Here is a 12,217-nt window from a genome sequence, read left to right on the forward strand (position 1 = left end):
CCTTGCAAAACACCAATGTTAGCGAGTTTTTTTCCATTCATCCTTGTTTTTCATCTGTTATTTCAGCTCTTTCAAAGTCATTCTTTGATGCATAAAAGAAACTGTGAGATATATAAATATATATATTTGTATCTTCACTTATTCTCTTTGTTGCTTACACAGTGATATTTCTCCAGAACACTGTAGGGCAATGAAGGTCAGTCTTCATTCTTCTTCAATTCCATGCCGTGAACCCTCATTTCACACGCAATATGTGTCTTATGTGCAAAGGTTATTTTTATTTATTCCAAATGGTGGATTTGACGAGCATTTCCATCAAATAATTCATTTGAAATAATCATCATTATTGCAAAGCCAAGCTGGCGCAAGATGACACAAAATGTAACCCATTTACAATGTGAAATACATGCAAGTACTCACTGATGTCTGGACATAAACTTTACATGATACAAAAAAAAAAGGATATTAAGGCTAGAATGGATTCTCTCAATCAATTTGGTCTGCTGATGGTTAAAAGAGAGGACATTTAATATTTATTTGATATCATGTTCAAGCATCTAATGTCCATGTTGCTTCAGATAATTGCTTTTGACTGGTGACATGAATGCAGCAGGATTTAAAACACATGCGTTGCAAGCGAAATGCAATAAGAAGAGTAACATCCTTTACTACTTTATTTAAAAGTATCCAAGAGATAATACTGAGCATTATTTATTTAGTGTGATATTTTATTCATATTTATATATGTTGGCACAAATATGGATCACATACATTAGGAAAAATGCATTAGTCCTCATGCTCTGCTTATGTTAACTATACCTTGCATCCATTTAGATTAGCTTCACTTTATGGTCCAGTGTCGACATGGTGCATACATTTTTCAATATTATCTTTAGTGGGATGCAAAATTCCAGTCCTATTTGTTTCATACGTTAGAATTTAAAGGGGAATTGACAGTGGCACGTTTCTTATTGTCTGCATGTTATTTTTTCTTTCTTTCTAAAGACCACGACCTCAGTGGCAAATATATATGTGACAGGAGAGAGGACGAGGAGAGGGAGAGAATGTGGTCATTAACCGAAAGCAGAGTGGGAGACTCCTTCTCCTGCATTCAAATGATGCTTAATCCAACACTATCAACACTCCTCTCGTCCCTCCTACTCCTCACCCCTCACTCCTCATCCCTCTCTTTCTCTGCCTTTTCTGTGCCATTTCACTGAGGAGGCTACTATGCAGTGTGTTCCCTCATCTGTCTCCCTCATCCTTCCCCTCTATCCCTATTTATCTCATTCCACTCTTCCTTCTATAGGCTCCTTTCCCCCTATTTCACCAAGGACGTGGATATATCTCCTCCTACCCGGCCCCATCTCTCTCCCCCCACTCTCTCGGTAAGTCTCTTTTCCTCTATCTCTCAGTCTTTCTCTCTCATCTTTCTAAGAGATAACTGTGTGCAAGCTCTTTCATCTTTCTCCTCCCTGAAGAGAAGACTGCCCAGCAGACACAGAGAAGCAGAGTCAGCATTTCAGTCCTCTATGATGTCACGGACCCCCCGACCCAACCCCCCCACCTCCAAAACCCTCTCACACACACACACACACACACACACACACACACACACACACACACACACACACACACACACACACAATAAATCCTCTACAACTGACAAAATAAGGAATGCAGATACAACAAACAACTCTGTTTGTCCCTTATGGTAATAATGCATGAGGGAAACACTCACCAAACTGTGCCTTACGAGAGGTGAGGAATAGCAGCAAGCTGCATCTCCACTGGAAAACACTGGCGCACTGCTGCGCTCACAAGACAGAGAGACAGAGCACAAAACCACTCTGGAGTTGGAGCAGAAAGTCTGACCTCTTGTCTCTGTATGATACATTGGATTTGGAGACTTTCCATTTTAACGATAGGCTGGAGGAGACAGGCAGCATGGGAGAGGGGAGGATCGACACAGGTAAAGTCATCTAGAGAGTGAGAGTAAAGACAAACGGTGAGGGACGGCACACGTGAGAAACGGAGGCAGGAAGAGAGAGAGTAAGAGAGGAGAAGATAGTTACAGTGAGGGGAGGGAGAAGGAGGGATACGGGAGGAGGGGAGGTTGAATGTGTTAATACACAGGAACACTGCATCAAACCAATGCACTGCTCTGAGGCTGGCTGAGCAGCTGAGAGGAGTGCGTCAGCAGTACATTCACGTTCCCACTGAAGGACAAAGGGAGGGGGCAGAGCGAGCATCTTAGCTGCCTGCAACACCGACACGGAGGGGGGGAATAGAGAAAAGAGAGAGATTGGAGAATAAACAAGAAGAGGAGATGTGGATTAGAATGCTGCTCCTGCTGCTTCTGTGACGGTGGGCTGCCTGTTTGAGTGCTCGCGTGCCTCCTCCTCTCCATCTCTCTCTCACACACACTCTCTCCTTCGCGCACTCTATCTTTCTCTTGCTCTTGATCTGTCAGTGGTTCTCTCTCTCCTTCCCTCTCAATCTCTCTCTTTCTGTCTCTCTTTCCCTCTCTCTCTCTCTCTCTCTCTCTCTCTCTCTCTCTCTCTCTCTCTGTTCTACTCTGGCTACTGCAGTAGTCCACCAGCCAGCCGCAAGTCTGACAGCCACACACATGGCTAACTGCCACAACTTACTACCTCAGCCCTGGAGAAAAACTAACAAATAAGCAAGCAGAAGAACACTGCAGGAGACAGCCCAGGGGACAAACAGCGAGTGGAGAGAAGAATCCTCAATACCTTTCTCTGTTTTTGGATACAGATACGGAGCCCTTTTCCACACACATCCTCCCAGCGTCATCCTCTCTCTTTTCTCTCATTGCAGAAGAGGACAAGAGTGCTCTCTCTCTCTCTTCCGACAGCCTTTTGCGAAGCTCCAACAGTGCAGCGCATCCCCTTCTCCACCCCCCACCCAGCGCCACCATCTCTCCCACCACCCCCAACCCCCCCTCCCCCCAGGAGGAATAGACGGATTACTGCTAACTGTGCACACGGCAGCCTGCAGCTGCTCTGACCAGGGCCAGCCCAACGTTGGGAGGAAGCAAAAGGAACACAGAGGAGGAGAGGAGAGGGGGATGACTGTGCCGGGAGTTCTTTAGCCTTTTTCTGTCTCTCAGTCTCTGTCACAACGGGGCTAATCAGCGACCGACTAGCCCTTGGCAAAGTCACAGTGAGGGAGGTCTCTCCACCAAACAGGCGACCAGCCGACGAGCCAACACATGTATCAGGAGCCGACAGAACTGGGGATTTTTATTTATTTCAGTTGGTCACTTCTTCTCTCCTCCTCTGTCGTGTTTTACTGCGTTATGGATCATTGTGATTTATCCACAGTGGAGCTGCATGTTGGAGTCTGCAGCCTGGCAGGGGGGCAGTTAGTGGGGGCAGAAGGGATCCAGGCACCTGCCAAGCCTTCATGGCCTTACCTCTGCCTGTGAGTGCTTTTCATGCTGCTTTCAGTCTTTAATACCAGGAGCCATTTTGTACCCTTGGCTAATAGAGGGCCACCTCACTTTTTCAGAGAGGAAAAACAAGAAAACATCAATCTGCTGTCTCTCCATGGAAGGAAATTATAAATGAACGTGATGCATGACTGTTGCTTTTAACATTTGGAAAGAGGCAAAAAGGACCACTTCCAAACTAATGAGGTACGTCACTGATACTGTTATTCAACCTTTTTTCTTACATTGCTGCACTGCTTTTCCTCTGCTACTTCTCTTGTATTAATTTCTCTCACTCTGTCTCCGTCTCTGTCCCTCTTTTTTTCCCTTCTCTCTCTCACACACATCAATTTTGATGTAGCATCATCCTGCACTGTCGATGGAACTTGGGAGCCTTGAGTTGCTCCAGCCAGGCTAGGGTGGTCTGTCCTCTGGTGTGTGCCGTCTCCCCCCACCATGCAGAATAATGAGCCCTCCACACCATGAGTCCTCTGGGCCAGGTTAGTGTGCAGCCTACCTGGAACGCAGCCCTGCTCGCCGTGCTCTCTCTCATGGTGCCTGCTCTCAGTATGTGCCAGTCCACAGGCCCTGCGTTGGGCTCGGCTAACCCACAGAACTGTCCAGGTGTGTGCTCCTGCACTAACCAGCTCAGCAAGGTGGTGTGTACCCGCCGAGGCCTGGTTAGGGTTCCCCCGAACATCCCACCCAACACCAGGTACCTGAACCTGATGGAAAACAGCATAGAGACCATACAGGCAGATACCTTCAGGCACCTGCATCACCTGGAGGTACTGCAGTTGGGCAGAAATGCTATCAGACAGATTGAAGTGGGGGCCTTCAATGGCCTGACCAGCCTCAATACTCTGGAGCTCTTCGACAACAGACTGACAGTCATTCCCAGTGGGGCTTTTGAGTACCTGTCAAAGTTGAGAGAGTTGTGGCTTAGAAACAATCCCATTGAGAGCATCCCGTCTTATGCCTTCAACCGTGTCCCCTCCCTCATGAGACTGGACTTGGGAGAACTGAGGAAGTTGGAGTACATTTCTGATGGGGCATTTGAGGGCCTTGAAAACCTCAAGTATCTCAACTTGGGGATGTGCAACCTGAGGGAGTTTCCTCATCTTTCACCACTGGTGGGATTGGAGGAGCTAGAGATATCAGAGAATGTTTTCCCTGACCTGAAGCCCGGGGCCTTCCGTGGGCTTAAAAATCTACGTAAACTGTGGATTATGAACTCTGCCATCACTAACATTGAGAGGAATGCTTTTGATGACATCACAGCCCTGGTAGAGCTGAATTTAGCCCATAATAACCTGTCATCCCTCCCCCATAACCTCTTCACCCCTCTACAGTACCTGGTGGAGCTACACCTGCACCACAACCCTTGGCGATGTGACTGTGATGTAGTGTGGCTCTCCTGGTGGCTCAGAGAATACATTCCCACAAATTCCACCTGCTGTGGACGCTGCCACACCCCGGTCCACATGAGAGGACGATACCTGGTGGAAGTTGATCAGGCCACCTTTCAGTGTTCGGCACCATTCATACTCGATGCTCCTAGAGATCTGAACATCTCGGCAGCGAGGGTGGCAGAACTGAAGTGCCGCACAGCTGCCATGAGCTCAGTCCGATGGCTTCTCCCCAATGGGACTGTATTGACCCATGGCTCGGCTCACCCACGGATATCTGTCCTCAACGATGGGACGCTCAACTTCTCCAACGTTCTCCCATCAGACACGGGGGTCTACACCTGCATGGTGAGCAACATGGCCGGAAATTCCAATGCCTCGGCCTACCTAAACGTCAGCAATGCTGAACTCAACACGTCTAATCTGTCCTATTTTACCACCGTAACCGTGGAAGTTTTGGAGCCCACAGTGGAGGAGACCCCTAAACCCAAGCCTACTATCCCTGCCTCGCCCTCTGTCTTTCAGCCCGTCTTCATCTCCACACCCACTGTGCTGTTCCAAAGCACCCAGACTCCAAGGCAGGTGTCAATCCCCACTGCCAGAATCCCTAGTGGGCCAGCCGCCAGCCTGGATGAGGTGATGAAAACCACCAAAATCATCATTGGCTGTTTTGTTGCTGTTACCTTGCTGGCAGCAGCCATGTTGATAGCATTCTATAAGTTGCGTAAGCGGCATCAACAGAGGAGCACGGTGGCGGCAGCCAGGACCATAGAAATCATACAGATGGAGGAAGAAGTTCCTCCCGTTCCACCACCCACCTCCGGATCTAGTGGCTCTGACGACACAGGGTTGGTACTGCCTACATTAGTGGAACACAACAGCAACACCTTTAAGCCTGGGTACGTGTCCTCCTCCTCCTCATCCCGCCAAGGGGGCTACGGAGCCCACTGGACCCAGAACAACTCTCTTCATCGCTCAGTCAGACAGCATCACAGCCACATCAGCACCATTGCTGATCCCTACGTCATTAAGACTACTCACGGCAAGGAGAAGGTTCAAGAGACCCAAATCTGAGTAATGCTCCCTCTGGATCTATCTCTGACTCTGCCCCAACCTCTCCTCTCCACCTATCTGCTCACCAGTCCATGCAATAGAATGCACAAAGAACAAAACGGTAACTTTCTTTTGTACAGAAGTGCAAATCAGAGACAGTTTTTTTTGTTTCTTGTACATGCCTATACATAAGTATATAAATATGAAAAAAATACAAATATATATAAATGAAACTACCGTCAGGCAGTGGTGAGACATGCAGATTATATTAGAAAAGAAAGTAAATTGAAACTATTTTCTAATAACTGGTGACTTCTATTTAAAAAAGACAAAGATACTGAATTGCTTTTGTGATTGATAATAGAAGGTGGTACTGTCTACTGTAGGAAAAGAGGCATTTAGTTTGTTTTTTGACCATATTTAGGATGCAGTAAAAAAAGAAAAAACTCTTTATACAGGCACCAGTTTCTAAATACAGCCCCAAATGTAAGCTCCAGTTTTTACTGTGCCAAATATTATATGCAATAAAATGGTATTTCCAGACTTAGGAACACAAAAAGACACACAAGCAAAATCTAGATAGATAGAAACATTTGTCCAAGGATAGCAGCGTAATGGCACAGATAGAATGTGCTGTTCAGTAGCTATCAGCCAAATGCTTTTGGACTGCAGTGAATTTCTGCAGCTAAGGTTTAACCCTCTGTTTGCTGGAGCTAAGCTGCGTTTATTTGACAGTGCCAGTGCTTCTTAGTTGTAGCGTATCTAAACATGTTTATTTAGTGTGCACATGATTCCCCACTGGTTTAACTGGCAAAGATGAAGTGCAGGCTAATAACAGTTGTTGCAAATACTTTGTTCTGTTATTGGTTGCATTTTGTGTTATTTCTTTTCCCTTAGGTTTTGACATGCTTCTTAATGGCTTGTGTAGTGTTTAGGGCTAATTTAATAATGCATTACAGCAGTTGCCTGACTTGTCTCTGCAAGGGCTCATTCCGATGCTTTTCAAAAGGAACAGACATGTGGTGCAGTGATACAGGGCTTTGCTGACCGTTCTGCTTTTGGAGAAAAAAAACAGAGGATTGAAGTGAAACAAATGAATGTCTGATACCGGGGCTTTTCCATGGACTACATTGAAACATGACTTTCTTTTTCTTTTAACAGTTTATTTTGAGCAACACTATTTTTATGGAGAGACAAAGGAGGCTATGAAAAATAAAAACCTTTGGTTTGTATTTCTCTAATCAGAAACACTTTCATCTGATGTTTTTTCTTCTCTCTGAATATATTTCCATTTGTGTGTAAGTTGTTTAATCGTAAAGGCTGGAGGCAGTATTGTAAATCGTATCCTACCCCAAACCCCCCATCTTACGGTCCTATGCATTTACTTAGTGTCTGCATGAATGGGTCTTTAAGTAACTGGTGTACAATGCTGCATTATACCCCACAGTGGGGCTCTATGCAGGTCAGATAGGCTGTTGGTCTTTGATGCCTCAGCTTAGTTCTTAACATTGATTTCTCAGTGACTGTGAAGGGGAAAAAATACATGTATCCCACAGTTCTACAGTTTGTGGGTTTCTTTTCCTTACATGCTCACCTGCAGGTTGTAGCTCCTATCAGAATCTGACATTTACCAAGTGGAATATACATATATCTATATTATGTATTGTGTTTTTGATGAGAAGAAAAACAGTTGTGGGTGGTTAACCATGATATGAGGTGCGACACAGGCCTACTTCAGCAAACCAAATGCTTCCAGAATACACTAAATATATCATCTGACAATGGGAAAGCAGACAGATTTTTATTACCTGTTCATTGCAGATGCAGTATGTGCCAGTGCATTTCTCAACAATCTGAATTACCCTGACGTCATGCAGTTAAAAGGCCGGCCCTCATAAATAAGCAAGCTGAGTCTCTTTAGTGACTGAAACGCCTTACCTATGACCTTAATTTGTTGCCCTCCATACAACCCACTCACCACTCCTCATTCTTTTGTTGGGATTTATACAAATACTATTCAACCCTGCAGATTACTGGTCATTTAAAAGGTTTATGTTTCAAGGCAAAAGTGCACCTGCTGAAGCTATTTGGGGATAAAGAGGAAATTAAAGTATGACCCCTGTGATAATTATGGAGCGTGGTGAGTTGACAGGAACACCAAGGCTTCATTTAAAACCCGCAGGCTGAACTTCCTGTGCCATCAAGTGCCAGTTAATAATGTGCTGGGAGACACTGACTGGCATTTACTACATGTATATGTGCATATTTTCCTTTGACATTCACAATAAGATGACTGCATTACAGTAGGTACTCCTCCGGTGCAGTGAAACAAAACAGGGACAGCAATTATGTAACAGTCTGGAATACAGGTTGAGTGGGAGTCATATTTCTCAGGAGTTTTGTCTTAATTTTTGAAATATATATATTGTTCAAATAGGACGTACTGTACATTCAAACAAATTAAGGCGTGTAACATCTTGCAGGCGCAAAGGAAATTCCTCTAATGGTGTTTTTGTTTTGGAGGTTTCCTCAGCTCTGAATGGACGGATAGAGAGGTGTTAGTATTTTCTGGCAGCACACCTGGCAGCGTGTGAGTACAGGTGGGCCTCAACAAGCAGATGGAACTCCTATGACTATGTCAAGTGTTTCTTAATTTCCTTCAAAATGTGAGCGCAATACGCTGCTAAATATTCAGCCGCCGCCAGAATGCGATGGTGGCTCTTTGCTTTGACAAAAGCGAGTGTTCTTGGTTGTTACAGTATGTGTGGGTTGCAAAAGAGCAGACTCTTATTATTTCCCCTGCACAGCGTGGCTCCGGCCGTGCTACTGCCTTCATAAGAGGCTATTGGCTCTTTGTGAAGCCTTTAATGTGCCCGATAACCAGCCACATACAAGAACACTGACAACTACTTCCTTTCTTCTTTTTTTCCCCTCTCTCCTCCTCCTCAGTGTTAACATCAAAAGGGGAGGCAGGTCCAGATTTAACATAATACTATCAACCACTCAGTCAATTCAGGTTTGCTGCACCAGTGTCGAGGGTGAAGAGGCTGGGGGCTGGAGTGGAATGGCCATTGTGATTACTGCTGAAAACAAGGTCCCAGACAATAGTCCTTCCCTGACAACATCAGCAGGGTTAATATGAATCTTTTCTCTGGGGTGGCTGCCGTCTTATCTCCAGCAGCTGAGTCAGTCATATGCTTTGAATTTGGCTGTATGTTGCCTTGTTGCAAATGAGCTGTGAAGATGTCTTGTCATAACTGCTGCCGTCTCCCTTCCTCTGTCCCCTCCCTTTTATCACTTGCTAATTGACTTAAAATCATCGACTGAAACCCCCTCAATATAGCACGACGATGCTCTGTTTTAAGGCCACTTCGTACTCTCGCCTTCCTCCTTTCGTTTTCTTTCTCGTGTTATCTGTTTGGCACAGCAACTCTTGCAGATTTACATAGTCTTTTGGAGCATGCTCGCTAATATCCCCGTGTCCCCCCCCCCCCCCCACCATTGATTTTCAGCCAATGGGCTCACTGATAAAGCCTCAGCCAAAGACGTGATGCATCATTTTGAAGTAAGCAGTATGTCAGAGGCTCATGCTATCCATATTGGCAGGGGATGGAAGAGGTGAAAAGAATGGCTAAGCTGCCACTATACAGCGTGTCTCACTCCAGCTAGATAGGATCTGCAGAGAGACAACAGGAAAGGGTTTGGGATAAGGCTCTACGGCCGGCGTTCTATGAGGTTAAGGGTTTGTTGGGAACAAGTCCTTGAGCCTCAGATCCATATCTGTTAATGAAGTTCCCAGCAGTGAGAGGTATTGGTCAGGTGGCGGGCCGCAGCAATTCTGTCACAGTTTCTCCACTGACTGATGCCTTTTTGCTCCCACAAAGGGATTGTAAGAAATGATCCATGGTCCTCTTAGAAGTGAGAAATGGCCTAGACTCAATTCTCATCCCTCTCTCAACGCTTGATTAGTCAGCCTACACCTGACTGCACTCCCTTTACCATAGCACTATACCTTGGCCTGACCTGAGCTTATGCTCACATTTTTAGACGTCCAGCAGCTTAAATTTGTCTTATCTTCTCCCACAAATGATAAATGCACATTTTTAAAACAAGAATTAAGAGGATTTTTTTTTTTTTTTTGCTGTCAGTATACAAAACAGCCCTGACATTACAGCCAGCCATAAAAGTGAAATAAAACAAAATAAACTCCAATTTGTTTAACAAGAACAATGGGAAGTGAACACACTGGAAATGTCAGTTTGAAGGACATTAATAAGCTTAAATCAAAGCCTTAAAAACAGTGTGTTTTGTGTGCTTTTCAATTAGACTGGTCCTTTTGGGTCAAGGTAAAATAAGACAACAAAGACAGGAGATTAATGGGAGTAAAAGGGTGACTGCAACAGAGGCACGTAAACACACACACAAAATCGTCGTTAAGTGATGTTTTTTTCCCTTTTGATGCAATTTCCCAAACACTTTCTCCACATAATTAACAAAGAAAATATTGTATGCAAATTGAATTAGAGAGCAAACAAAGAAAATTCATCTGATTACACTGCATAACAGTCCTTTGAATTACTCCGGCAAAATATGGAAGGAGGCAGAAACAGACTTACAGTATATATTATGTGAATCACAGCTCAGATGCATCGTTCCTAATTCCTCGACATGACTGTGTGCACCAGGTGAGTGACCTTCTACTCAAAAAAATGATGCTGTCAGAATATTATTCCTTTGAGAGTATGAACAAATTATAGCTGATGCCTAGTTTCTGTCACAGGCTGGAGAAAGTATGAGACTGACCTCACTTTACTGTAATAGGGAAGGACGTTCACTCCCAGCCGCTCACCTCTGCCTCCATTCACTGCGGGTTAAATCATAAACATGCAGAGTCATTACACTTATGTATGCATGTCCACGTAACATGATTCATGAATAATAAAACAAGATAGTCTTTTCTACGGTGGTGTTGCAAAATCTGAAACTGCCATTATGCCGCATTAAAGCAGACACGCAGTCTTGTATAGAAGTGTACAGTATATGTCAGTGTCATTGTAATGTAGGCCAGTGTGCTCTCTTTGGACCAGTGCAGCTCCGGATAAGGGGTGGCAGCTGGAGGTTGTTCCTGGAGGTCTCTTTCTCTGTCAGTCAGTCTGTCTCTCTCTATCTCGCATGCAGCGTGTGTGTGTGCGTGAGTGTGCGCGCGCACGTGTATGTGTGTGAGAGAATCGAGTGTCCTCCACAGCAGTGACAGCCACTGTTCTGTTATTTTAACCTCTCCCACTCACTGCTGGGGAGGTTAAAGCAGAAGGCATGCAGGAACACACGCTGAGAGGCAAACAAAAACAACAAAACACAAGAAATAATTCAAAAAAAAAGCACAAATGCACTATCAAGGACGGGCTGCAGTAGACGCCGCTGCGGCTAAGCCATGTAGCTTTAATTAAATGTACGCTTTCATTTATGGTGATGATGAGATCCCTGTTCTGGGGCTTCACACAAGAGCAGAAACACCTTTATAATCCGGTGCTAAAGCTTTAATAAATTCCACCTTGTGAAGTTTAAAGAACCCCAAAAACCTATTTTCTTAATCACGCTCTATAAAAGTGATGTAGTCCTATATGAGTGCACCATCATCCAACAAAGTTAGAATCATTCCGGTTGTTTTATTAGGGAGATTTCTGTTTTTGGCTGCATCCGGAACCACTCCTTCATTCACTCATTCAATACTCCCTATATAAAAGACGCTCAATCGTTTACTCTATAGTGAGCAGTAAATTGCTATCATTTTGCGTCATTGCTGAAAGATGAAGAGGCACACAGTGGTAATTTTTGCATCCATAAAATGTGGCACATTGCATTGTGGGATTGCTGGCAGAAAGTGGTGCACATGTCACGGACGCTACTTTTTTCGTTCCATTGTGGAATTTATGAGGGCACGACATAGCGGATACATTTAATTCGGACATAAATAAAATGGCGGACAGCGTGCACTGCATATTAAGCAGGGAGGGATTTTGGACACAAGCTTTGTTTTTTTTGTCTTTGCTCTTCTAACTGGGCTCTGAGTTTTCATCAATCTGCATTTCAGAATGTTTTTGAATGCCAATCTGATCACAGATTTTTGAAGTTTGGTTATGTTGCCAAACAGACACACCACTGCCAATCAAGCCTGATCAAACCACACCCATACAGTGTTGATGAAACAGATTTGCTAAGTGTTTAAAGATTTTTTTTCTGTTGCTTGGCTCATGATTAGTCACATATTTAATACCAGCAAGAAGTACTGTGAATGTGTGTTGAA

The 12,217-nt window shown here is 44.6% G+C and overlaps 1 protein-coding gene across 1 annotated transcript; it reads left to right on the top strand.

Annotated features, from left to right (window-relative positions):
* Nucleotides 1–2,251: 2,251 nt before the first annotated feature.
* On the top strand, nt 2,252–7,425 carry lrrc4.2 (leucine rich repeat containing 4.2). The gene is made up of 3 exons (XM_050072556.1): nt 2,252–3,444; nt 3,532–3,658; nt 3,813–7,425. The coding sequence occupies exon 3, from the start codon at nt 3,934–3,936 to the stop codon at nt 5,932–5,934; it is 2,001 nt and encodes a 666-aa protein (XP_049928513.1). The 5' UTR covers nt 2,252–3,444; nt 3,532–3,658; nt 3,813–3,933; the 3' UTR covers nt 5,935–7,425.
* The last annotated feature ends 4,792 nt before the right edge of the window (nt 7,426–12,217 follow it).

This window comes from Epinephelus moara, chromosome 20 (genome assembly GCF_006386435.1).
Source record: "Epinephelus moara isolate mb chromosome 20, YSFRI_EMoa_1.0, whole genome shotgun sequence".
Lineage (NCBI taxonomy): Eukaryota > Metazoa > Chordata > Actinopteri > Perciformes > Serranidae > Epinephelus > Epinephelus moara.

What these genes read in the sequence shown, in the direction of transcription:
- lrrc4.2 (XM_050072556.1), top strand. Translation starts at nt 3,934, where the DNA reads ATGAGTCCTCTGGGCCAGGTTAGTGTGCAGCCTACCTGGAACGCAGCC.